The sequence below is a fragment of the Rhinolophus hipposideros genome (genome assembly GCF_964194185.1).
Source record: "Rhinolophus hipposideros genome assembly, chromosome: 3".
In the NCBI taxonomy this organism is placed as follows: domain Eukaryota; kingdom Metazoa; phylum Chordata; class Mammalia; order Chiroptera; family Rhinolophidae; genus Rhinolophus; species Rhinolophus hipposideros.
In genome coordinates, this window is record NC_138049.1 from 16,124,129 (window position 1) to 16,150,240 (window position 26,112).

The 26,112-nt window shown below is 41.8% G+C and overlaps 1 protein-coding gene across 8 annotated transcripts in view; it reads right to left on the reverse strand.

The window, feature by feature from the left end:
- Positions 1–26,112, reverse strand: part of SASH1 (SAM and SH3 domain containing 1) — a 264,800-nt gene that overhangs the window by 23,870 nt on the left and 214,818 nt on the right. For 3 of the 8 annotated variants that reach the window (XM_081032321.1, XM_081032319.1, XM_081032318.1), the window contains exons 9-11: positions 12,162–12,294; positions 6,614–6,960; positions 1,152–1,226 (exon numbers count right to left, since the gene is read on the reverse strand). In XM_081032321.1, the coding sequence (XP_080888447.1) occupies positions 1,152–1,226; positions 6,614–6,960; positions 12,162–12,294 (555 nt within the window). Of the gene's footprint in view, positions 1–1,151; positions 1,227–6,124; positions 6,961–12,161; positions 12,295–12,460; positions 13,244–26,112 lie in introns of those variants that run through there. The other 5 variants (XM_081032316.1, XM_081032317.1, XM_081032315.1 and 2 more) reach the window with 3 other exon arrangements.

A 26,112-nucleotide genomic window follows, 5' to 3' on the forward strand; every position in this document is an offset into this window, starting at 1 on the left:
ATGTTCACATAATCCCAGCAATGGGGAACAACGAAAAAGACCATACCACTGAATCACATAGGAAATAGTAAAAACAAAATGGCAAATCTCAATCATTACAAGTCCAACATCTGTGGCACTTTGCGTGGTCCACCCCTAAGTCTATAAATTTCCTTTTCTGGACAAGTTAGACTGGGGTCACCTCTCGTCCTATGTTTCACCTAGAACAGAAAACAACTTTCCCTAGAGAATGGAGAAAAAAATCTCATACTTTCATTTTGTAAAAGTCTGACTACAGAAAATTATTGGTTTACGAATCAATACAATTTGATATCCAAATAATACAGTTTTATTCCTTCAGGAAATTCTCAAACACTTCGAAAATCATAGATGGGTGTTTTAGCTGATACATGATCCTAACAATATAAGCATGGAAGTCTTAATTTCACACTTTCCTCTCAATATGCCTAAGGGGAAAACAAAACTGTACGTAAAATTCACCCACACCCCTGGGGCCTTAGCAAGTAAAGGTAAGGAGCAGAACTTGTACAGCACAGCTGTGGCCTGTCCCCAGACTGTGACCCAGAAGAAGCAGGTTTGAGGACGCAGTTACCTTGCCCTCAAGAATCTGGTTTGCTTTGGCCCCAAGGAGACTGAGTTCATCGCAGGACACCCCAGATCAGAAAGACCTAGGCTTAGTCTGTGGCTATGTACGTGACTTATGATAAGACTGGTTGTTAGAAATGCTGGCACCTACTCTTGAACCCAAATCCCAGGGCTCCACCCTGTCGCACTACCTGAGTATGGCAGTCAGGTGCACTTCAAACTAGTCTGAACCCAATGCATGCGTGCACAAAGGGCTGAGACCTAAAAGCCAAACTCATCTGGGTTTGTGACCTGGAGAAAACTGGAAGTAAAGGCATTGAAGGAATGGTGCTACAATAAGCAGGAAGATGGAGGCCAAGGTGGTCATCATTCTGCATGGAAGAGGGAAGCGTATCTAAGACGGGTGAAATAGGGCTTCTTTCCAATATGATTTAGGATCACCTTTAGGAAAAGGTTACCCAGTATCAACTCTCAAAGATACTAAATGTGAAACTATGTCAACCACGTGGCTTGGTTATGAACCTCTTACTTTCCTTCTGATGTACTGGGTCAGAGTTATTACTCACCATTGGGTCAGAGTTATTACTGCCAATGTGCAGAGAACGATTTGTCAAATCAAACCCTCCAAAACTGCAGGTTCTCTGTGGAAAGGAGAGGGCAGGGCAGGAATAATCCAGTTATGCTTAAGTCAGCCAGCAGTGCACCAACCCGACACATTTCCCATCTGCAGGACATCACTGAATCACAAATATGTTACAGGATGAAAGTAGGAAACGAGAAATGATGAGGAAAAGAATACATGATTCATGTTCAAAGCAAACTTTACTTATTTAGCCATTCCACAGGCCACTGGGACTGTGCCTACACCACAGGTCCAGAATCCCCTTAACACGCAAAACCCAAGTGGTTAAAAAAAATACAACAAAACCATCCATGCGCTGAGTGCTCTAAGACTCCCTGTCTCTTAGCAACAAACATCACATCCCCTCCCAGTCCTGGCTGCGTACAGTAGTGGTAATCAGGGAATGTGTATTAAGGGATCCATCTGCTCAGAAGGGTTTTAGAAACAGGTCTGAAACCCTACAGCTCGGTCACTGACAGCAGGCTTTTTGAACAGACTCTTTTTTGTTTAGTTTTAAATTGCTAAGAAAGGGGAAATTAGGTTATGTTTACAATAGTCCAATCAGACAAGAGGATTACTCACTCATTGCTTTCCTGACCTAGCCCAAAATCCTGGTAACTTTCCCATCTAACTTCCTTACTTAATTATGACCCTTTTTCTCAGAGTGTATGAGGTGAAGACATCACATTTGCCCAGAAAGAAAAAAGTTGATTCAGTGACTGTCTCTGACCACACCCCTTGGTCTCAATAGGAAAAGCACAGATGTTATAATGAAAACTTTAATGCGCTTTCAGTTGGTTTCAAACTTTATGAAACTGCTTATAGTTCAGTCTTTTATAGTTCCCAGAACTTGGTGTGAATTCCCTTTTATTTTTCTAGCAAAAGCTACTCAAGGACCATTTCCCCAACCCTCCCCCCAAAAATCTGTAAGACAAAAGAGAAACTTACAGTACATTAATTCTTGTTATAACTGATTATCTTTTTAAGTAACCAGTAATAAAAGTTGAATAGCAAATTTGGGTTCCAATATTTCGTATTATCTGTTTCCCAGAGAACTCTAGTTAATGCTACTAAATGGAAGAAATGAATATAAAGAACAACAGATACTATAAATGCTGCTTATTTAAAATAAATGCACTTTATATATGTGTATATATATACATACATACATACATATATATGTATGTATGTATGTATATATATTTATTAACTCAACTGAGAAAGAAACACCCAGGAAGGAAAAGGCCTAGGTTTTTGGAATCACAGACACAGATCCAAATCCTGGTTCTGCCACTTACTTGGCTGTGTGAACATAGGTACTTAAACTCTGAGCTTTGGTTTCTTCATCAGTTAACTATTATCTGTATCATATATTTGAAGACTTGTAGCACACTACCTAGCACAAAGCAGGCATTCTCTGAATGCTAGTTTCTTCCATTACTTCTCATTAGGGCTACACTGAGAACTGTAGCTTGGTGGAACAATTGTTATACCAGTTTTTCGGTTTGGCCAACATTCTAAATATGCAAATGAAGGGCTCGAGCTTAGTCCTGGGCCTTACATTCTGGGAGCTTCAACTGTAAAACCAGAGCATCCCAATGGACCAAGAGGTGAGAGATAACAGGTATGGCAGAAAGGAGGCCCAAGAGACGTGTAAGTGGTACAGGAGGCATTTTGGGGTCACCAACATTCAGGATGTCACATAACTGTTCTTCTCCTTCACCAAGGCTGTTGTTGCCATTTTAAATAATCTATCACGGCCATGATTTCCAATGGACATTATCCTAATTTTATATTAAATATAAATGGACAATCCTATTTCCCTTATGGTCAACTTAACTAGACTTAATCTGTTCTATAAAAACGGAAAGACCTATTTATGCAAACACACTCACCAAATCCTCTAACCTAGCAACAAGCAATGCGATGACCACCTCTGCAGGCTAATTTTTAACATTAACGTTTTCTTTCCAGCTTAGAATGCCAAATAGAGTTTCTCACTTTTGCAAAGGTAGTGATTTTATTCTAGTTGTTTTCCTGTGACTCAGGACCTCACAGACCTAGTATGGCACCCAGATGCCTCATCATGGCTTTTGCGCTTCCCTGCTTTAAATTCCAGCATCAACTGCAACACTGGAGCCCGGTGTGGTATGTCTGATGCACATGAAATAACTGACAAAGAATTTATGTGGAAACTATAACTGTAATAAATTAGAAGCTCATTCATGTCTTTGTATGCCTGTCGTATGCATTTATTCCTAAAAGCTTAACGAGAGGACTGGTTATCTTAACTACCAACTAAAACCTCTCCAAGTGATATGCTAAGCTACCTGGAACTGATTCTTCTTAATGTAGAAAGAGCAAAGAATGTAACAATGAACATTGCTTGAACTAATCTCTAACTTTTTCAGTAATATCAAATAGTTCATGAAGCACCATTCCTTCAACAGAAAAAAAGACATTGCAGAGAGAATAGGTAAAGAAAGTGAACCAATCTTTGGCTTTGGTGGTCTACATAAATGAAGCCTAAATGAGGTTTTCTAAGTTCATACATCATCTCCTATGTAGATAATTATAAGAATGTTTTACACAGACGCTTGTGGATGAGGGGAGCCAGTCAATGCAATGATCATGCAGTTGAAAACATGTTTGTTGGGGTTTTTTTTCAGGGCGGGGGAGGTTGAATTTTAAAAAAGGACAAAATTCCAAAATGTCATGCATGTCTGTTCCACCAAACAAAAACTGAATGACCAAATAAAAAACAAGACAAGTGACCATTTCCAGTGAATACAAAGCATTATCATTTCCCTGAGGTTTCATCAAGCAAATATGGCATTCTTTTGAAAGAGGAAAAAGATCAAGGTTGAAGATTAAAGGAAACTGTGCACTTTTGGATAAAATGAAGGGGATATATGACAAAGAGAATGGAAAAAGCTTTTTAAGTAAGCCAAGCAAAAAAAATTGTCTTAATCCATTGAAGACAAAAAAAGCTCTTTCTGTTGTTAAACACTTATTTTCCCTTACATTCTCTGAATAATTAATTAAATCGTTTTCCTGATTGCACAACTAGACTTACAATAAAAAATACATGCAAATTTCTAATTTAGCACTGAATGTGTAGTTCAACGAGGATTAACACTGTCCAGCCTCAAGCTCATAGTTCCTTAAAAATATTCAGCCTCAGGCTGACACTTGAAATAGAGATTACATAGTGCCACTTTTACAGGGGGGGCAGGGGGAAGTGCCCAGTTGTCCGTGCTAAGTGTCAATGAAGAATTAATTATGGGCCCACAATATTAATTGGCACAAATCTTAGAAATATAACTTCTGGGAGACAATCTTGGTAAAGTAATATCATTAACCTGGTAATAAACGATAGGAGGGTCACATGAACAATTCAAGGAGCTCAGTATGGAAAAATGATCAGTATTACATGATTGAAACTCATGGAGCTCAGTCATCAATTAACAGAAGAGGTGGATCTGTTCTATCAAGGTCATGTCAAAATGTACAGAGACAGATAGCCTGAGCAGAATACTTCTAAAGGGAAAAAAGTAATTTACACCAAGATTGGTTAGCCACAAGTATTTTACGAAAGATTTGTGGGTAAGAACTGAGTGAATGAGAGAAAGAATTGTTATTTTACTACAAAAACAAAACCATGCTAAATTATCGCCATGATGTTGAAAGAAGCAGGGAAAAGTTGTTATTAATAATATTGCAAGTGTTGCAAGACTGATATGAATGTGAAAAGATGAAAAATTAGATTTAGCAAGAAAATCAATACATGTGGGAATATTTGGAAAACCTAAGAGCTACGGACAGACCTAAGGATCCATTTAGAACATCTTAATGATGGCACTGGACAATCAGTCTCCATTTCCACAAAAGCAGAACTTGACGGAATTAAATTACAGTAATCATCTGGGGAAGAAAATCTTGTTCATGAGTGTGGAGAGAGCCTGGTAAACCCCCTACAAGAGAGTCTATTCCTTCAGATCTTTAAAAGGGGACACGGTCACAGTCCCGAGTGGGCACCAGGGGACAGCAGGCCAGGAAACCCACAGCAACTGCTCTCTCTGCACCATTTTATATGGGCTATTGTGCAAACTAAAAGTTGGGTGGGAATTCCAGGGGGGAAATACCTACATTCTCAAGCTTAAAATAAGTCATGCCCTGAAAATAAATTTTACAGTCTCTAAAAATTCAGTAATACAAGTGAAAAACATTTTAGTATTTGAAAGTAAGTACCTTATTCCTTGCTATGTATATAAGAAATCTACAGAGCCGCCGAGGATATTCTTAGATAGTGGTCTCTTTGATTAAAAAGATAAGTACATCAATTAGACTTAAGTAAAAGAAAAGCTCTAATTATTTCCCCTTTAGATATAATTTTTTTTTTCCATTTGCCTCTACTAACAAAAGAAACGTACCTTACACAGTGTTTTTAAATCACCAAATTGGTGACCGTGATGATGGCAATCTTTCCATGAGCTAGTTCCTATTGTTTTAATTAACTAACAGAATAAGCATCTCTTTTAGAGGCAAAATATCCTGTTTTCAATCAGCTTCTTTGAGGTCAAGTGACGTGGTGACTGGGAATCAAGACAGCCACTCCTAGAGGGAGGCCAAACCCCACCCGGCGCTCTGACAGCCCTCTGGATCAGCGTCAATGTTTAGTTTTAATGAAAAATAGCACAGCTTCAACTGGCTGGAGGACAAACAGAAAAGGAGAAGCCGTCACCAAATGAAAGTAGGGTTAGAAAGGTGAGATGATGGTGGACTGGAGCCTCCAGGCATGAAGTTATGAGTAGGCGAGAGGGGAGGATGGCAGGCTCCACAGAGGAAAGGCCATAGTGCTTGACTACACATCACAGAAATGACAAGGCCATCCTGGTGACCCTCTTTGTGACTCACGGACTTCTGGTGGATTCTCAAGAGAACCCTTTTAGTACAGCGGTCGACTGTGGCGGCCCACTTCCTCTTTGCCTCCTCATCCTCCTCCAGCAAACACCTCCTCAGGTCCTGTTTCTCAGCCTTGCTCAGGGTCCTGTCTGAGGCAGGACGCACTAGCTGGGTCAAGTTCAGGTGGCTGTACAGGCTCCGCTCCACCACGTAGGTGATATTGAACTCGCTGACCGAGGGGCGCCCGCGCACCCTCCTGCTGGGGACGCCGCAGCTCCCTCCCCCTTTGGGCCTTTGCCGAAGCAGCTGCAGGTCACAGGTCATGCTGTTAACTCCTTTTCTGGAGGGACGCTGGCAGAGAAAAGCTCTGGAACATGAATAATTAGTATCCGTCTTCTTCAAGCGGATTTGCTTCCGGACACTCTGAACCTCCTCCAGGGACACTAGAAGGTGGTGCCTACGACGGGGGTTGTCATAGAAGCAAACACCATCTGTACTTACCCCGTGGCTCAGGGACCCGAGACCCTTCTTCATCTCCCCCTCAGTTAGGGAGCGAGAAACCTTCTGGGCCTTTTCTTCTTCTGGATAGGAGAAAAATGTCCCCATCTTCTTGGGAGGCTTAATGAGGCCTCGACCCTCTCCTTTGCTGAAGGTTTTGACCAATTTCCGACCAGCTCCCCAGGTATCCAAGCTGCTAGATGATGGAGAAGTGGTGAGAGAGTCTGAATCATCTTCTGGTGGTTTCTCAGGAGAGCCGTCAAAGAAAAAAGGCTTCTTGTGCACTCCAGAGTAAAGGGCGGCCCTTTCATCCAGGACTGGGGAATTCTCAAACACAGGCTCCTCCCCGCCTGGAGAGGAATCAACAGACATGGTCAGGGCCTCCTGTAAACATTCCTTTGCATTCTCTCACAGATATTTCTTTACACACACCCCCACTCAGCAAAACATAAACTACTCCATACACAAACCTCAGTGATCCCCCTTCCCATATCACTTATCCTCTTCATAAACCTGGCTCCCACTTAAGTAAATGTATCCGAAAAGAAAACAACCAAACTCTGCAAATGTAGGGTTTCACACAAACTTAATGTTTGAAGCTTTTGGATGTGTTTTCTTCTCCTTTAAATATCTTGGTAGACCAAACACCTTAACAAACCTATTAAAAATGCCATTTGGAAAACCTAAGACAGTCATTACCACAATCTTCCTTATCATTTTTTAAAGATAATTACCCTCCCCAGTTTGTAAGTGTGAGCCTCAGAAGTTAGGAATCAGAATCTCTCCCCTTCTAAAAGGCCCTCCCTGTTGAGTCTGGTTGGCTTTTTATACTTATAGTGTGATGAATGCCATGTGGCTGGTACCTATGCCATTTAAGCAATGAAATCACTAAGGGAGTTTGCACTTAGAAACACAAATGCAAACAGGTACAGGAAGGGCTGTACCTGACAAATGCAACTGACAAATGGTCCCCAACACAAAAAGTGAGGGAATTGGGGGATTCTAGCCAGACTTTCTCGTCAACTCAAGCCCTGCTAGGAGCAGTAGGGGCATTTAAGGGCCTGGACACGCAAGCAGCCCCATCGAGTGTTCCACTGTGTCTCAAGGATTCTAGCTCTTGAAATCTTTGCTGGAGCCCGGTATGGCACCAAGCCCTCTGGAGCCCAGTGAAAAGGTTTGGACTGGCTGGCAGAAAAACTGAGTTCTTTTCTGCTTGTGTGATGTGAACAGATGTGAGAAAAAAAAGTAGGTCAAATTGTGGGTGTAGTGACCCTATCTGGCTGTGTCCCTTTAATTATAAGGAAACTTTTGAGCACCAGTGGCTTTCCACCAGCTGAATTGTCAAAAGGAAAAAATACAAAGTTTCCTGGAACGGAGGAATGGCACTAAATATACCAGCTGGGACAAGGGTGCCAGCATGTAGTTAAATGTCAGAGATAAAGGGAAAGGACTGCTCACTTCAGAGAGGGAAAAAGATGAGAAGATTGGTAGCAGTCCTTTAAAATTCCAAAAGTTCCTTACTTTTCCAATTAGTGGGAATTACAGTTACCAACATAAGAAAAAAAGGATGACTGCTACCGAATACAACTCAAGGCTGACTCTGAAGTCAAGGAGATGGGGGTGAGAGTGAAGACTACGTCCAGTCCAAAGGTCTCCACAATTGGCAGCAGAAATATATTCCCTCCAGAATTATTCCTGCATCTTTCAGGACAGTTTAAAATTAGGGTCTAGGGTTCTGACAGGAATTTGCCTATCACACCAGGGGCAGTGTGTGACCATCATGAAATTTTCCTGCTCTTTCCTCAGGACATGTGACTGATAAGGCATAGAGATCAACGGTCCCTCTGTTGCTGGAACTCAAAATGGAAGCCACCTCTTCTAGATACAGTCTGCTCCCCACTTCCGGGAAGAAAGAAGTGGTGGAGCCGAGTCAAGAGGCACAGCCTGGTGGTTGAGGCAGCCCAACAGCAGACTTCTCTATAAAAGCAGTCCAATCCCAGATCGTGGCTTTACATGTAGCCCAGGTGTTCACGAAGGCATGCACAGGTCCTTATCTACCCACAGTCCTAAGGGGCTTTGGGAAAAGTCAGGTGGGTTGATTGAATATTTTAAGGAACTGTTGCTCAGCAGGGGGTCTGGACATTTTCTGGACTCTTACTTAGGGTTGTCATCAGAGATTCCAATACTTCCATGTCACATTTGAGTTTGGAACCAGCTGGTACACACATATCCACGACACATGTAGCTCTACTTGCTGGTTCTAGACGTTAGCATCTGGGTAAAGAGTGTGGAGGGAAGTGTGGCAAATATTTCCAAAGTGGCTGAATCAGCCTGTGCTGAGGGCAGGCCTCCCGTGGGATAGGCTCTTCTGTCTGCCCGACCCAAGGCCTGAAATCCCAGCCTGGACTCGATTCCTCCAGTTTCGAGCAGTACTTCTCCTCCCACTCTCCTCTGACGTGAATGGACAACTACCCTACCGAGAGAATAACATTCAGGATGCACTCACTCCATCATCTTTTGGTCTGCTCTGCCTCACGTATTGACCTTTATCTATTTTATTCAGTGGAGATCAGAATATGGAAGGCAAGGTGATTTTTCCAGGAGGTGGGAGGTAGGCTATCGGATGACTTAATGCCAAGAACACAGATTTATGCCCGGGATTCTAGCCCTGGCTCTGCCACTCAGCATCTCCATGTCTTTGGGCAATTACTTCAATCTCTGAGTCTCTGTTTCCTCACCTACAATAATGTCTACCTACCTTAGGAACATCTTCTACAAGGATATTGAGAGGATAAAATTAAGTGAAGAGATATGTAAAGGCATTTTATGAGGGGAAAAGCACTGTACAAGAGCGAATGATTCATTATCAGGTTACAGATAAGCTGGAACAATGAGGGAAAAGGATGAGAGGGTACTGGCTGTAGGAAAGACACAGAAATGGGCAGATGAAAGGCTTACAATTTAATATTGTCTAGAGTCACCCATGCTCCAGATACGGACTCTGAACTCAAATTACAAGAGTGAGACTGGGTGAAGGATTCTAACTCTCCAGGCTTTTCCAACCCCCCGCAGCTGCGGGGTGAGGGAGGGCGTGGGAGCAGAGTGGAGAGCCAGGATGTTAGAGTCAGGCTGCCCAGACTTAATTCTGGGTCTTGTGCTGGCTGGCTCAGTGAACTTCAGTACATCGCTTCACCTCTTGGTGTCTTAGTGTCCTCATTTGTCAAATGAGGATGGTATTAGTCCCTGTCTGCCTCTGGTGGCTATGCTGAGGATGACATATTACAAAGGAACATAAAATCTACAGTGTTTACGAAAGGGCACACACAGAATGCTCTCAATAAATATTCAGAGAACTTAGTATTGGCACAGGCATGCAGGAAGTCACAAGGGTCCCATCTTTGAAGGACCCAGGGCAAGGGGGACACGTTATTGGGAGTATGAATCTTTACCGCTTTGCAGAAGGAGGGGCCAAAGTAGCCAAGCACCAGTTCTTTTGCTAATGAGGAACCTCAGAGAGTTCTGTTATGCAGGGGCTGAAAGGAGTTCTAGTCTAGCAGGGTGATAAGGGACAAACCCACAGCAGATGCCCTGAGCTGCACAGACACTGGGACCTCTTCTGGCAATATCAACAGGCCTGGTCAACAGCACCCCAGCTCTGCAACCCATCAGACACCAGAGGTGTAACCTGGGACTCAGCTTCCTGAATCCAGCATCCAGCTGAAACACCTAATTCATATTCGGATGAATTAAAGTTCAAAATAAAAAATCCATGTGGTCATTACTTTTTACCCCCGAACTATTAATTTTGGTGTATTTTTTCCTTTCTTTCAACTATGTCTCTCAGAGTTGGTTGAATTGATTTATTCTGAGATGAATATGCAAGGTAGAATATTTTGGTGTTTTTACAAATGTTATTCCAGTGAAAAGGTGCCCCAACACACATGACTATCATGTATGAAGGAGGTGACTACGTGGTAGACACAATACTAAGTACTCACTAAGTACTTCACATTCATGGATAAGACCCATCAATCTAGTTGTGATACTGCAGATTTAATTTGATCAATTGAGCACGAGATTTTAAAATGTGGTGCCCCCAAGGTTCAACGATGGCAATTCCATATGTTTCTAGTTAATAATACCAGTTGACAGCGTATGTGTGATTTCAGTAAGAACTGCCACAGTGAGAGTAAAGCAGGCTATATTCTATATTGTAAAAACCACAACTGGCAGGTAGATATTAAAGCTTCCAAAGGTAAAATCAGCATTGTACCCAAAAGTACATAGAATTCCCGTATAAAAAGACACCCAAATGAAACCCTGGAATTAAACACAACTCGAAGTTTATGAAATTGGCCATGAAGCAGATATTTCTCTCTCTCTTTCTCCTCCTCCTTCCCCCCTTAACCTTAACCTACCTTAACCTTAACCCCCCCCCCAACCTCCATTCTCCCACAGTAACCCCTTTACCTTCAATATTCCTCTAGGGGATTTAAACTGATAAATAATTACAACAAATGAAAATAAAAACAGGAAACCTTCATCTACGTAAATAAAGACAAATTCCATTCCCTCCATGACTTGATTTTATGTACAACAAAAAGGACTCTACAAGAATTTTTAATCTACATGTTAAAAATTTGAAATCCCTTATAATGTAGATGTGAAATTTTAACAATATGCTTTTCGGGGTGTGTGTGTGTGTGTGTGTGTGTGTGTGCGTGCACGCACATGTATGTCCATATGTATATATTCTTTCCAGTATTTTTTTCTAATTCACTTATCATTTTCCAAACAGGAAATCTTATTCTTTTACTTCATCTTTTTGGAAGAATTTTACAAGATGCTGTAAATGCACATTATCAACAAAAAGGGAGACAAATCCAGTTGTGATTTAAACTGTCATAATTACACTTCAAAGGTTAACTATTCATTCCAATAAATCCAAGCTCTTATCCCTTTTGACATTATTGCTTCTTCTGACAAGTGGCTTAGCCAGCAATATAGCTCTCAAAGATTCACTTAGGACGGAACGTCCGTAAAGCCCCAATTAAATTGAGACTTGAGACAGTTTACAAGAAGAACAAATCACCCCTCAGAGGTCCAAAAGGATATTAAGTGCCTTGATTGTTAAATGTTTGTTTGAGATGGATGTGTATCAAATTTCCACTAAATTCACGGGGCAAGAACCACTGCCCTTTTGGGGGCAGAGGTTTACACGAAGAGGAAGTTATAAAATACAGTTTATATGAAATGATTTAAGCTCAAAATTCAAGCTATGCCACACCTTGAGAAGATTTCATTGTCATATACCGGCTAGTTCCTATCTTTGTACTATGTAAATTACTAAGCCCCCGAAATGCTGGCCACCAGATCCTTCATCCTACAGCATGCTGAGGGTTACCCTGCTAACATGCAGACGCAGTTCTCCTTCTGCGAGCTTCGCCAGGACTCAATCCATTTTCCCTGTGAAATCTTATTCTTTTATTATGGATAAACGGACCCTAAAGGGCTTACATTGGAATAAGCAGGGTGGAGTTTGCTTTTTTACCTTCAGTGATGGGCTTTTTCATGTCTTCTACCCTGATTAGTTTCTTTCTCACTCTGCGAGTGGAGTTTACCAGCTTGTGTAACCTCTTAAACTTCACGGACTCCTCGGTCTCATCATCCGATTGTTCTCTTGACTGGCAAAGAAACAAAGGAAAAGTTAATCAGAGAACCTGCCCCAGAGTTTTGCTCATGCAGCCCGTTGCAGCCTGCCCTCAGTGCCAGTCTGAAATTTGCAAGTTCTGCAGCTGAACTTTGGGGAACCAACAAATTTGCCCAACAGGTTCATGAAACTCCACCTACCATTTCAAGGTCTAATGAGTGCAGAGGTAGGTCCTAAGCAATACAGCACACCCCCTTGCTTGCCCTTGATGGGCATACGTTGCATTCGTCTCAGCTACCACCGGCTCCTCTTTCAGGAGAACTCCACAGGACTCTCTCCAAGGCTGGCCCTGCGATTCCAGTTTCACTGCCGTGGTTTGGGCTAGGCTCTCATCTGTCTGGCCCATCAGGACTTGCTGTTTAAACGTGGTCACCAACTACTTCTCCAAACTAAAATTCTGTTGACTTGTTCCAGTCCTCCCCGAAAATCAAAAACAGCAGGGCAGGAAAAAGGAAGAGATGCAAAAAAGTCGCCTTCTGTCTCACTTGTTAGGACCGTCTGCCACATCTCAGCCATCCCTTCCGCCTCTCTCAGCTCTTTCCAAGAGCTCACAAGGCGAGCATGAGGACAGCCCCTGCATTCCTCCAAGAGGGACAAGGGAAAAAGCTGACCTTTTCAGCCATACAGCACAGTCCATATTCCCCAGCATCCCATTTCATTCTGCAGCGATTCAAGTATGCTCAGCCCAGCTGTTTTCCCTCAAGTATCCAACATTACAGAGAGAGAGAAAAAAAATTCTCTCCGCAGCAGTGACCCAGTCAAAAAACAATCCTTTCCTTGTGAACAAAATCAGGGTTTCGCTTCCAAGTCCGCGCCAACATTCAATATGCAGCTTCCTCTGTTTTATCTGTTCAAAATGTGAAAACGCAAAAGAAGTCTCCACGGAAATGGGCTGCTGCACGGCCCAGGGCTCAGGCGTTCCCGGGGGAGCAGAGCCTGGCGGAAGTGCGCAGCCGCCGGGGCACACCCTAGGCCGTTGGTGAGCAGCGCCAGCAAATCCTGCTCATCCAGGCAACAGCCTTCTCTCCATTTCCTCAAACCTAGTTCACTGACAGAGTAGGCAGAGAAATGCCTCAACTGAAAACACAAAACAAACTACATCTCTGAGCACGAGTCCAATATGGAGACACCCCGCCATGCATTCATTCATTGTAACTTTATAGACAATATAATCGGTAGGTGTAAGCAGGAGTGAATACCAAACAGTTCAAGAGGAAACGAGGTAGAGAGTAAATGAATTAGGCATAAAAACGGTGCATATTGTAAGTCCACAAATATTTCCGAGGCACTTTGGCTCTAGGTAAGGGATAAATACCACTCAGTTCCCTGCCTCTGTCCTCCCACTGGAGCTCCCAGCATGGAGCCATTGCACTTTCTCTCTGCATGACTAAAAAAAAGCAAATGCACTCACTAAAGTATAAGTATTATAACCCACAAATGAGAAGTCACTGGACAGGGGTATGTCCTTCCATGAAGTGTATCAATATCTATGTTCAATTTTTCTAAAATTTCTAAATGAAATGTTGCATACACATTTCAGAATTAAAGTTAACTACTGGTTACCTGATAATCAAGAATAGAAATTGGAACCCCAGGTAATGGCAGAGGGAGGCTACATTGCATGGTGACAATTAGGCTTAATGCATTTGGTCTAAAACTCAAAATGTAAAAAATTAAAATGAAATAATAAATATAGCTCCTACTATATAAGGACACTTAGTCTAGTGTGAATTTCATTTTCACTTGACTGAATTGTTGAGGTGCGATGAAACGGCTGGAGTGGTCAACCAGAGCAATGAGAACTTGGTTAACTCTCTTTCTGGGTAGTTGGCACCTGAACAAACCCACAGTGCATGGAATTACACACAAATATGTAAAAACATTCTGCCTTCTTGATGAATCTCAAAAGCCAGGCAATTCTAATAGAAGAATCAACATTAGATTATAGAAAGTCTATGGAAATACTAATGGGACAAACCTAGAATTATGTCTATAACACTCACATTAAAAAATTCTAAAGTCAAGTGAAAATGAAATGAGCACGGGTTGTTTACAGTCAAAATACCAGAAGGTACATTACAGGAGGAAAATCACTGATGTGTATATATTTCATACCTAGCTGGGGGTTTGCTCGTGGTGGTAGTGGTGGTGGGCTGCATGGGTGTGCGTGTATGGGATGGGGGAAGTAAAAAGAGAAATGGGATATAGAAAGAAATAGTACAAAAGTCTTGAGTCCACAAAGACACAAATCATATGTAGGAAACGAGCCATCAGAGGGAGCTTTTCCGGGAGAAATCAAAATAGTTAAACCAGGACAACAGATTGATAGGCCATGAGTCTCCCCACTTCACCCTCCCCCCGCCCGAGTCCTAATTTCCTCTGCCCAGATTCACTGTGGTGAAAAATAACATAGTCCAGGTACTTATTTAATTGCTTTCACATGTTCCATCTATTTTTGAGAAACAGGAGCTCTTTAGAACTTTGAACTAAGGTTATTTTTATTTTTATTTTAAAAAATGAAGATTTTGGAGGTGTTTGCCTCTGACAAATCACAAATCATAGCAACCAATAACTTTCTTTGCATTATCATGTTTTGGACACTAGACAAGACAGATGCAGCACAATTTATATGAAGAAAAATGTGAAATAAAACCAAAGTCACTATATATGTGCATTTTATATATTTCTTTTTATAAATAGAAAATCTCCTGCTAAGTAGTCTAGAAGTTACTGCAGTTGAACAGTGTATCTCAGGATGCTTTTGATTGATAGAGAGGTGTTGACTTCTCACTTCCTTCTGAGTCCAGAGGAAAAAGAGTTGTGAAATATTTGCCTTTAAAAAAATTCTCTCCAGCTGTTTTAATATAAAGACTCTGTAAAAGGCACCCATTTCTTTTAAACTTAAATTCCTTTAGGTTTATTATAAATTCTTTGTTTCATATCTCTCCTTTTAAATAAGCATGTGCCACTTCCAAATGCTAGAAATAACATATATTTTCATTCAGAAAATACACCCCCAGAAATGGGGGGTTGAGAATTAAAAAAAAAAAAGTCTTTTAATTAAGAAATTTTCCTACGTGGAGGAACTTTGTAGAAGATGAAGGAAATCTGCACTATATATAAAATGAATAATTGATTCCAAGAAATAAATTCAGAACTATTATAAAACAGGTTTTAAATAAACTACCGTGAAAAAAAACCCAGTATATATTTATACACATTCAAATATGAGACGGTCTCTTCCCCGCTTCCTCCTTGTCCTGCCGCAAGGTCAGAGTAATAAAATAAAATTTCAACTTGTTCATCTTCTAAATGAGAAAGTAGGAACTCAGTTTTATCTATATAAACCCCCCACCTCTAAACCTTTAGTAGAAAAAGGCAATTAATGTATCCCACCAAAGGATGTGGAAAAGTGGATTTACAATATTGTAAATAGAAACATTTGATTTCCAGCTTCTCTACTGCAGATTTTTCCACCAGAAAGCCCATATGGCTCAACTTTTAATTACTTTGGCTAATACTGTATGTAGTAATTCTGTGGTGAATGCTTAAGTGTTTCATTTCTGGTTTCCAGGGCAACATTACATCAGATTGCAGACAGCTGGCTCCACAGTTTTAAACCATAACAAAGTGACCAAGCCAAGACACAAAACTATAGGTGCTTTAAAGAGATAGTGCACCATTGCCTGCCAGGGTGCTGAATGAGGAACCTCTGGGGCCAGCTTGGCTTGCGAAAGAGGGTGGAGCCTCCTTCCTTCTCAGCTTCTTTTGGAACCTGTGGGTCCTTGACATATCTGCAGTGTTCTAATAGGAAAGACGTGGAGCCAGCGTGGAGAACTTCTTAGAACACAGCTACAATTAAGAATGCTCAGAAAAAAGGAACACAATAGCCTCTGGAGATGCAAACATTTGTGTACTGGAGCAAACTAAAAGCGTCCCCTCACTGTTCAACTTAAGCCTGTCACTGCAGGTCAGTGACACTGCACCCTGTAAAAACAGTTCTTGTGACTATGATGCAATAGAACAAATTGCTTTCCAAAAGCTGCGTGGCACACTGGTGCAGGCACAGGAGTAATGGGCTATAAAGAAGGTTAAACTGAACTTGCAAGGAGTAGCTAGAATCCTTCTGGGGACCGCTTGAGACCATGCTGAGCACAGGATTACAGCTGAGCCTTTTGCAGAAACACATTGAGCTTGCTTCTCCAGCTCCAAACATCCCACATGCTGTGTCAATTAACAGCCACTAAGTCAGCTTATCTCCCCCAGAGCCAGCACATAACACTATATTTAAGCATTTCTGAAAAGTATTCTGAAATTGGAAATGTATTCGCTTGTGAAATTCACACAACCAATCCTGATTAACCCACTGAGTAGCAGACATACACGCCTCAACTTCCTACTAAGTCTGCTTTGTCAATCGCGTTAAATTTGAAGTTAAGAGAAGGAAACCAATTGCTGTAGGTTTATGAAAAGCAACCGGCAATGCTGTGAAGTCGTCCGCCCTGAAAGCCTCCACAACTGAAAACGGAACCCCAACCCCGGTACACTCAATCCCTCGCATTCTCACTTTATTGTCAAAATAACATTCACTTTTCTCCTCCAAAAACGATGCTGCCTTATTATTTGGTGAACATGCTAGGAAAGAAGGCTCCAAGTTACAATGTAGAAAAGTAAACAAGGGAAGGACAAATCTTGAGGAATTTGAATAGAAAAGAGCGAAGCATCATAGCCAGAAGCAGCCAAGAGCTTTTCTTTGAAGTGACAGAAAGCACATTTTTCCTTTCACAGAGTACTTACCGGTTTCGGCATTTAGCAGGCCTAAGGGGCAATTTTGAGCGCGAAGGGTACCCCCCACCCCCTCCCCACTTGGAGAGCGTCTTCACTCTTGTTCCGTCAACTCTATAATCTCCAAGTGACGATTAGGCACTTCTGGAACATGGTTCCTTTGGAGTTACATGATCAGACAGGCTCCACCGGCACAGTTTAGGATCCGACGGGGGGAAAAAAAGTGAGGGCACTGGATTCAATTAGCTGCTCTCTGCTTGCTGACTGAGTCCCCAGTTACTTGCTAACTGCATAACTTGTAAGAAAGGCATAAGTCATCAGCTCTAAGCAAATCTCCTATTCACCACAAGGAAAAAAGGGAGTGTTGTACGTGGCAAACAATCCCTGTTTTCACTGACGAAGGCTCCCTGACCTCCCGCTGGCCTCCGGTCCTTAATTACTGTCTATGGAATTCCAGAGAAAGAAAAGAACGCGAGAGAATCTGAGCAAACCCTGACCAGGACGAACCCTTACAAGTGACTGAACTTAAAAAAGATCTCTTTTGCAGATATTCTTCTCAACACCCCCTGAAGGGAGTTGTCTCGATTGAAAATAGACAGCCTTCCAATGGCTATTTTTGAAATTGCTGAATTAAAACTTATGATTTTGGTTTTCTCCTAAAGTTGTCACTTTCTCTGTCTCTCTCCCAACTCCTTTTTCTATTTTCACCACGAGAGTCAATGTAGGTTGTTTCCCCTTCACTGACACTTCTAAAAGTGTCTTAACACATTGTTTCAACGATCGTATCAGAGCAACTGAGTTCTCTTATATACTAGAAAGGTAAGCACAGGGAGTATGTCACAGATAATCATTTAATTTTCTCAGGGGTGTTTGGGGAACAACAAGCACATGCTATTACTTAAACAGAACATCATCTAAGCAAGACAGGACTGAAAACCCCTATGAAGTGTCCTAGTTTGCAAGCCACGTATGTATTTTCGGGGTTATATCCACTAAGTTGAGAAAGCCATGGGTTCCCACTGCACCGTTCAGAGGCCCATTCCTAAGTGCTTCTTTTCATTGGGTGGGTCTTTATTTATACATAGGCCCCCCTCTTGGTAGGACATTACACGACAGAAAAACACTCTTTCTTTCTTTCTTTTCTTTTTCTTTTTTAATCACAAAGAGATCCCAGGCTATGAAACAGACCACCAGAGCTCACCTCGTTTTCCTGGACGCCTGTTCTCTCTTTCCCTGGGTCCCTGCGCCATCTTTCACTCTTCAGCAAGAATCTCCCTCTCCCCCAATTTTCTGACCCAGAAATGTATCCTCCCACCCCTTATGGAATTTCCTATTATTTGTCCCCGCAAGGGTTCGCCACACCTTCCCTGCCTAGTTCTCCATTTCACAAATCGGTTCACCAACACCATCTCTGGTTTCACATACACCCCTTCCCACTGCCACCTGAGGGCCCACATGTGCCACAAAGTGTGGCAGGTGCTTTCCCGACGCTGTGCTGCCAACTCTCCGATAAATCAAACGCTCATACTCCCAGGCAACGTGCTAAGTATTTACACGTAGGAGCTCTTTTCACAGACAGTAAATGGCGGAGGCGGAACGTGAGCCTTTGTGGGTTTGCTCTGCACGACCTAACCTCTATGTGGTTTTTCTTCACTCAAGACTGACAACCACATGGCATGCAACGTTAGGCTTAAACTCCTTACAACTGTCATTAGAAGTCGTTGGTTGAATCTGTTACTTGAAGAAAACGAAGAAAATGCAGACGCCCCAATGAGACTGGGGGGAAGAGAAGAGGGGAGCCCCAAAGCTTCTGGAGCCAGGGCTTAATTTCCAAGTCCTCCAGCACAGCACTTCACTTCTCAGGGTTTCAGCATTCCTCTATGCAAATTGTGATGATAACATTTATCTCAAAGTTTGCAGTTTTAACAAGTGTATTATGTATCATTGATAACGAAAGCTCAGTATGTGCTTATGACATGTGTGGTGCATTACTGATTGGAATTCATACAAGGTCTACTTGAATTCTTACAAACTGCTGCTTGAAGTGCTATGTAAATAGTGTAGACAAAGAAAACATGGGAAAGCTAGAGATATGGCCAACCTGGGAGGCTGGGTCTGAACAGGTTTAGAATCAGACAAGCTTCTGAGCACAATCAGGAGCAGGAACGCTGGAGTTGGGCAAACGTAGGCTCAGGTCCCCTTAATGACACCTGTGAACAGCCTGTGACCTTGGGTGTGCTCCTTAACTACTCTTATTTGTCAAACAGGCAAGCATAAGTCTCCCATGGTTCTTGAGAAGATGAGCCTCTATCAGTGTGGGGTCCTCGGGACGCTGGGCCAGGACTTGAGCCAGGCAACATCTACAAGGAGGGTGGAGGGGAGGACATGCCTATTGGTCCCCTTAGTGGCCTACTCCTCCTGTGTACCCCCTTTTCACTGTCACTGCCCCCACTCAGAGGATGACTAGAGTACTTATGGAGTTACTCAATGTAGGGCATTACGTGGGCACCCAACAAGGGCTTGTCCTTCAGAAGACACCCAGGTCACAGGGCCAGGGACCATGCCTACCCCCCCCCCACCCGCGTTCACAGTGCCCAGTGAAGGGCTCACCAACAGTGGGCCCTCCCTACATGTGTGCAATCAACGTGGAATGAAGAGGTTTAAACTCTCCAGCCCTGTAGCTCCCAGCCCTTGCTGTGTATCAAACTGTGGAATATTGGAAGGATCAGGATGGGCCAGGTCACCCTGGGAAGCTTCTTGATGGAGGGAAGGTGGAAGCAGTGGGGACAAATTTCATGAGGAGGGGACACCACTGGTCTTGCTCATTGGATAGCGAACTTGAACTTACCTATCACAGAGTAGGTGTGCAAATTTGCTGAGGAGATTTCAACATTTGACTCCTACACTAAAGATTTGTTCATCAGGTCCTCAGGACAACATCTGAAGGCTTTATCATGGAATATATGATTTGGCATGGTCAGAGCCGACTCTTACATCCAGTTTCTGCATATGATATGCTCCACTATGCAGATACTACAGTGTTTCCCCGAAAATAAGACCGGGTCTTATACTATATTTCCCTGAAAACAAGACTGGGTTTTATATTAATTTTTGCTCCAAAAGACGCATTAGGGCATATTTTCAGGGGATGTCTTATTTTTTCATGTACAACAATCTATATTTATTCAAATAAAGTCATGTCATCTTCTTCTGGAACATCGTCATAAGGTACTAAATGCATCCGTCTGGCTGATCTTAACTGGGACTTGTTTTGGGGGTAGGGCTTATTTTCAGGGAAATACGGTACGTGGAAAGGGCCTCTAATAACACGGTACATGGAAAGGGTTCTCATTTTTTGAGTTCCTCTCAGCATCTCAAATACCCACGCTCTCATTTCCCTGCACACCTGCAGATACCTTTTGTTGGAAAAATCTCTGCCCACCCCTACCTCCTATGATATAACCCCATATGTCACCTCCTCTGGAAAGCCTTCCTGGACTTCATCCTCATTTTCTTTAGGCTGTGTGGTTGTACAACCTAAACAAATTTTATCATAGCAATTAGCATAATATGTTGTAATTACTGTATTACTTAGCCCTTCACTAAAACTTCATGAGGACAATGAGCAGTGTCATATTCATTTCTGTGCCTGTATTTTGGTAATATTTATTGTGTATGTTTGATTACACATGATGTATATTTAATTATAGACAATTTGGAAAATGCAGAAACATAAAACAGAGAGTAAGAAATCACCTATATTCCCCTACTTAGATAGAAAAATTAGTAATATTTTCACTTATGTCCACCCACTTGTTACACACACACACAAACACACACACACACACACACACACACACAATATACTCTTGTGTTTCTATGTTTTGTTTTGTTTTTACAAAAAAGGATGAGCTTATGTTCTTTAACTGCTCCCCCTCCCAAGGTCACCATGAGGGTCCCCAAAGCCTCCCTCATAGTTTAAGTAGAAACAAAGTGTTCACTTATAATTGTGACCCTCATTGAGCAACACTGCTGCCCGTAAAGGTGTTCTTTAGAGAAACCCTGGAGCCCTCAATAAATATTATTCATACTATTTTATAACCTGCATTTTTAAATTTTGTTTGTTGACATGTTGACATGTTCCTATGTCAACAAACATTCAACAACAAAAATATATATTAATGATTCAATAATATTCAGTCATAGAAGTATACCACAATTTATTTAAATACTACCCCCATCACTGGATATTTGCATGTTTCCAATTTTTCACCATTATAAATACTCTGACGAACACTTTATGGTAAAATTTCTAACACATCTAATATTCTCTTCTTTAGAATAGATGATTAGATTATAGAATTGGTGGGTGAGAAAATAGGCATCTTTAGATGTTTTGATACATATTAACAATTTGCTCAGCAAAAACTTTGTATTATTTTTAAATCTCATAAGTAGTATAATGAGAGTATTTCCCCCCCACAATTGCCAACACTGAATATTGCAATATTCTTTTCCACTTAGATATGTAAAAATAGTATCTATGTTTGAGCTAAATCGAAATTTCCTGAATGAAATGAATGAATAAATGAATGAATGAATGAGTGAATGAATGAATGAATGCAGTGAATCAAAGTATTAGGAAGAGTGAAGTATAGAAATATAAGTAAACTGGTTTAACGTGGACTTAAAAGGTTATAGTCTAGAAGTCTGGGAGTAAAGTGAGAGCCCAAGAGAAGTTCAGAAATATGTTCATATAAGTCAGCTGTGGTAAATACATAAGAGGAACAAGGAGATAGACACAGGCTTGAGACACTGAAGGACCCCCTCTGGCTGGGAAATAGAGACATGCTTCAGAGAGGGGAAGGGCACTTGCCATGGGTTGGGGGCGTTTCCATGTTCCTACATGAGCCTAGACATCCAGTATTTTGGTGGCTCTGTGGTCCCACTCCTTTCCCCTGACCTTAGATGCCTGCCTATCTGCACAAAGAAGAGCTCGGCTGCTGCTGCTGCTGCCTTTATAAACAGTCTGTGACACGAATCAGCAACAGCTTTAGGCCCTCCTCTTCACCAAGCTGGATTTCATAATCTCTCCAACAGGCCCGATCTCCTTCTACTGGGCCAAGAACTGATGCATTCAAGGTCACTCCCTACCTTAAGGGCAAATTGGCTCCGGGTGGGTAAGTTCCAGATCAGCACTGTTGGGCCATTGGCAGGGGACTTCCAGTCACAGCCATCACAGGTTAATGTTATTCTTTGTGTTTATAAAAAAATGTGCCTTCCTCTTGAAAGAAGCCAGAATTACTTTAAAAAGTGTTTATGAGTTGTCAGAGTAATAAAATATGAAACACATTGTGGTTTTGTGTTTTGCTTTGTTTTTTCAAATTTCACAATGGAGTCAGGGAAGGACTCATCTGTTTGGTAAGAAATATTTTGCTCATTAGCTGGTGACATCACTGCCCTCTGAAATTAGAAGATTTTTGTCAGCATATGGAAAAAAATGAGATTCCATTCTTCTCCCTAAGGTACAGTGTAACACTGAAATAATCTCTCTGGCAGTTTCAAAATTAACTAGTTATCGCCAGATAGGAAGAAAGAGGAGGAGGAAGAGACGGAAGAGAAAATAATTACATGATACTTTTATCTGTAAAAAGTGTGGGAGAATTTGAGGTAATATTACCATCCCCATAGGGGGCAAAGGCTTGTTAGTAGTACTTAATTCACTTAAGAAACTTTTTAAAAAACGGTAAGACAAAGGAGCAGCAAATGGATACTACCTTCCGCAATAACCTCTACTCTAATCCTGAAACTCATGAACTTTGAATTGCTTTTAATCCCCCTCAATTAATGTTGCTACTTTTCCCCTAAGGAAGAGGGAGGAAATCTAAGACCTCAGGAGTCCTACAGCCCAAGTGTAGAAAAGCTTAGAATGCAGGGAACCTCACCCACCCACCTTAATTCTACAAGTTGCTGTGGAGTCTAGAACATTTCTCTCCTTCTCCTGTAAAGGGTAGGGGGAGGTAAGTGGACGAAAGAGAATTGACTTCCTCTTCACTCTGGAAATCTCCGGAAGATTCTTCTCCTTGCGATTATGGCACCCTGCCCATAATCAGACAGATTAACAGGTCAGAGAACCCTGTTCATATAAAATGGTGAGTTAAGGTAACATAGAAGTGTTGGGAAGGGAGTCAACAGTGTGACCCAAAGCTAATCTATGGTGTTGGGCACTAATGCAGGCTTCAGCAAAATCCCAAACCCACTCGTTCCCAAGTGCATTGGTTCTCACACAGCCCATGCCATGGAAAAAGGATGATTCAGAATAGGGCTGCCAAGTAGGGCAATTACATATGTGTGTGAGGCCCTAGTTTCTGGAGCTGATGGAAGTTTTCATCCCAGAAGCGGTAAGTCTCCTAAGGGATTGGGTGGTATTTGCAAAGTCAATTACTCTTATGGCATCTTAGACTGACTGATTCATGGATCAGGCATGATGACTTCTTGGACAGGGCTGCCCAACAACCCTGCCTAGGCACATGATAGTGTAGAAATAGAGAGAACTGAGGGAGCCCCGTGGCAACGGGGGGAAGGTGTAGACTCTAAGTCATTGCCTCCAACCAAAACTTAGGCCACCAGATCAACACAGTCATGTGCTGAAGCCGGAGGCAAGTGGTCCAATATTGCCTTCTAGAGCCACGATCTGCAACCTTACCATTATTCTCCTTTTGTTTATAGAATAAATAATAAGCAAATTTACTTCAACTGAATTGCTTCACAAAGGAAATATACTTCCAAGCTCTAGAAATCTACTAGGCTGAATCCTTGTAAAGGAATCATTTAGTGCTCGAAAGGATGTAGTTATCTAATTGGCAAAACTGTCAGGTCTGTGATGATTGCTGAAAATTGACCCTCAGAATATCCTTCCCACAACAATGAACAAAATGAGCAACAGCTCCCCCTAATATACACATAACTAAAAATGAATTGTAATAGTCTGCCAAGAGTAACCAAACAGGAAAGGTAAATAATCTAATAAACTTTAAAACTCCATGATCAAGGTAAGAAACAAATTTCTGAAGACCAGTGAAAAAGGCACTCACTTCTCCAAAAGCCAGACTGGTGGGAACCTTGAGAATTATTTCCTATAATCTCAAATCTGGAAGGAAGCAAACCGCGTGAACTTTTTATCTTTTTCTGATCTGGGGGCAGTGAAAATTACTTCAAGAGAATAATGAGTGAAAAGAAGGAAGGTCAACAGTAAGGCTGATCCTGACTGAAAGAAAGCCTCTAGAAATTCACTAGGAACTGGAGAAATGAACTCAGGCAGACTGGCTATGCCCTACCCATTCATCTACCCAAAAGCTAAGTAACTTGAGTCATGATGCAGTGCATTTAACAAAATATTAGGCGAGAGAAGGCAGAGCCCAGGTGTCCCAGTGAGAACCACTTTCCACCTCAGTTGAATTTCCCATTCCCGGGCCATTATATCAGGCTACAGCAATAACAAACATGAATGGCCCACAAAATAAAGCCCTCGACTGTGGCTTGGAAGAAAGGAAAACAATCGATTGTCAGATAGCATGCAAAAAGGTCAAAAAGTAATCCTCATTAAATATCAGCACATACAGAATACCTTACCCAAGCTACCCAGGCATGATCAAGGTGAAAAGAAAATGTTTGACAACCATTCAAACCAACTATAGCAATGAGGAGAGAAACAAAAGAAAAAAAGGAGGAAAAGTATGGAAAAACAGAAAGATGGTTAACTTTTAATCCCATCATTCCATCAGAAGAAAATAGCACTTAAGGACAAAAAGGAATTCCTAACAGTTGCTTCATTCTATAAAATCATTTAATAAGAACATGAATTTAATTAAAGGAAACCTCAAAGACAAGATGAAAAACATGAATGATGTAAATTTAAAAACTCCAATCATAAAGAAATAGAAGACCAAAACTACCAATTACGGACAATTTCAATTAAATTTGTAAATGAGAATTAGCTTCTATACCCTAGAAGCCGAAATACTGACATAGAGAAAGGCTATATTAGTTAAGTCCGTTTTCTCACATGACCTGCATTTTAAGATTAACCCACCTCTTCCAGTTGGCCTTTGACCTTGCTGCTCGCTCTACCTGACACAGCCTTCTCTTACTTGTAGTGAACTCTTACTGGGTTTCAGCCACCTTCTCTGGAAAGGCTTCCCACACTCCTCTCACCGGGACTTAACGGATTTTCTGTGTGTACTTATTGCACTAGGTGAGACATCCTAATTATATCCCCAACAATGCTCTCCACTTGACTGTCCCTTCTTCTCACATACGAGCTCCCAGTATATAGGGACAGGCATGTAGTAGGTGCTCAACACACGTCTGCACAATGAATGAATCAAAGAATGTTCGCAATGGCATTGTTTCACCTACACTCTGGGTCAAAAGTGCAGGGCAAGAGGTGGCCTTTTAGGAAGTCATTATGCAATGCTATTAGTATTATACTAGTGATGGTACAACCAACTCTGGAACATCAGAAAGTGTGGTACAGAGAGGGAAAGGCACGGGGACAGAAAAGAGACTCAAGGGATATTTCTACAGAAAGCATTCTGTGAATAATTAGTTTTTGAATTCGGGTTGTATTAAAATATGGCTTTTCAAATGAGGACCATTATCTGCTGACTAATGATAGTTCCAAGAGTTCTGATATAGTGGATTAACTGTGGCTACTTAAACATTCAAGTGGACCCTACACCAGGGATGGGTAGACTGTGACTTCAATAAGCTGGCGGAGGTTAGAGGCGGCCCATCCTCTGGATCCTACTCATGAAGCTCAGGAGGCCTGGGAGTCCCTGCAACCTGCCCATTATAGAAGACTGGGCACCAGGGCAAATGACTGAAGGAGGAATCAACATGTGATGAATCAACAGCATTAACCAAGTGTTAGAAATCCTCTCGTATCACCAACCTCCCCTGAGGTTATTCCCAAGAGCAAAATGAGGAACTGGCATTGCAAATCTAA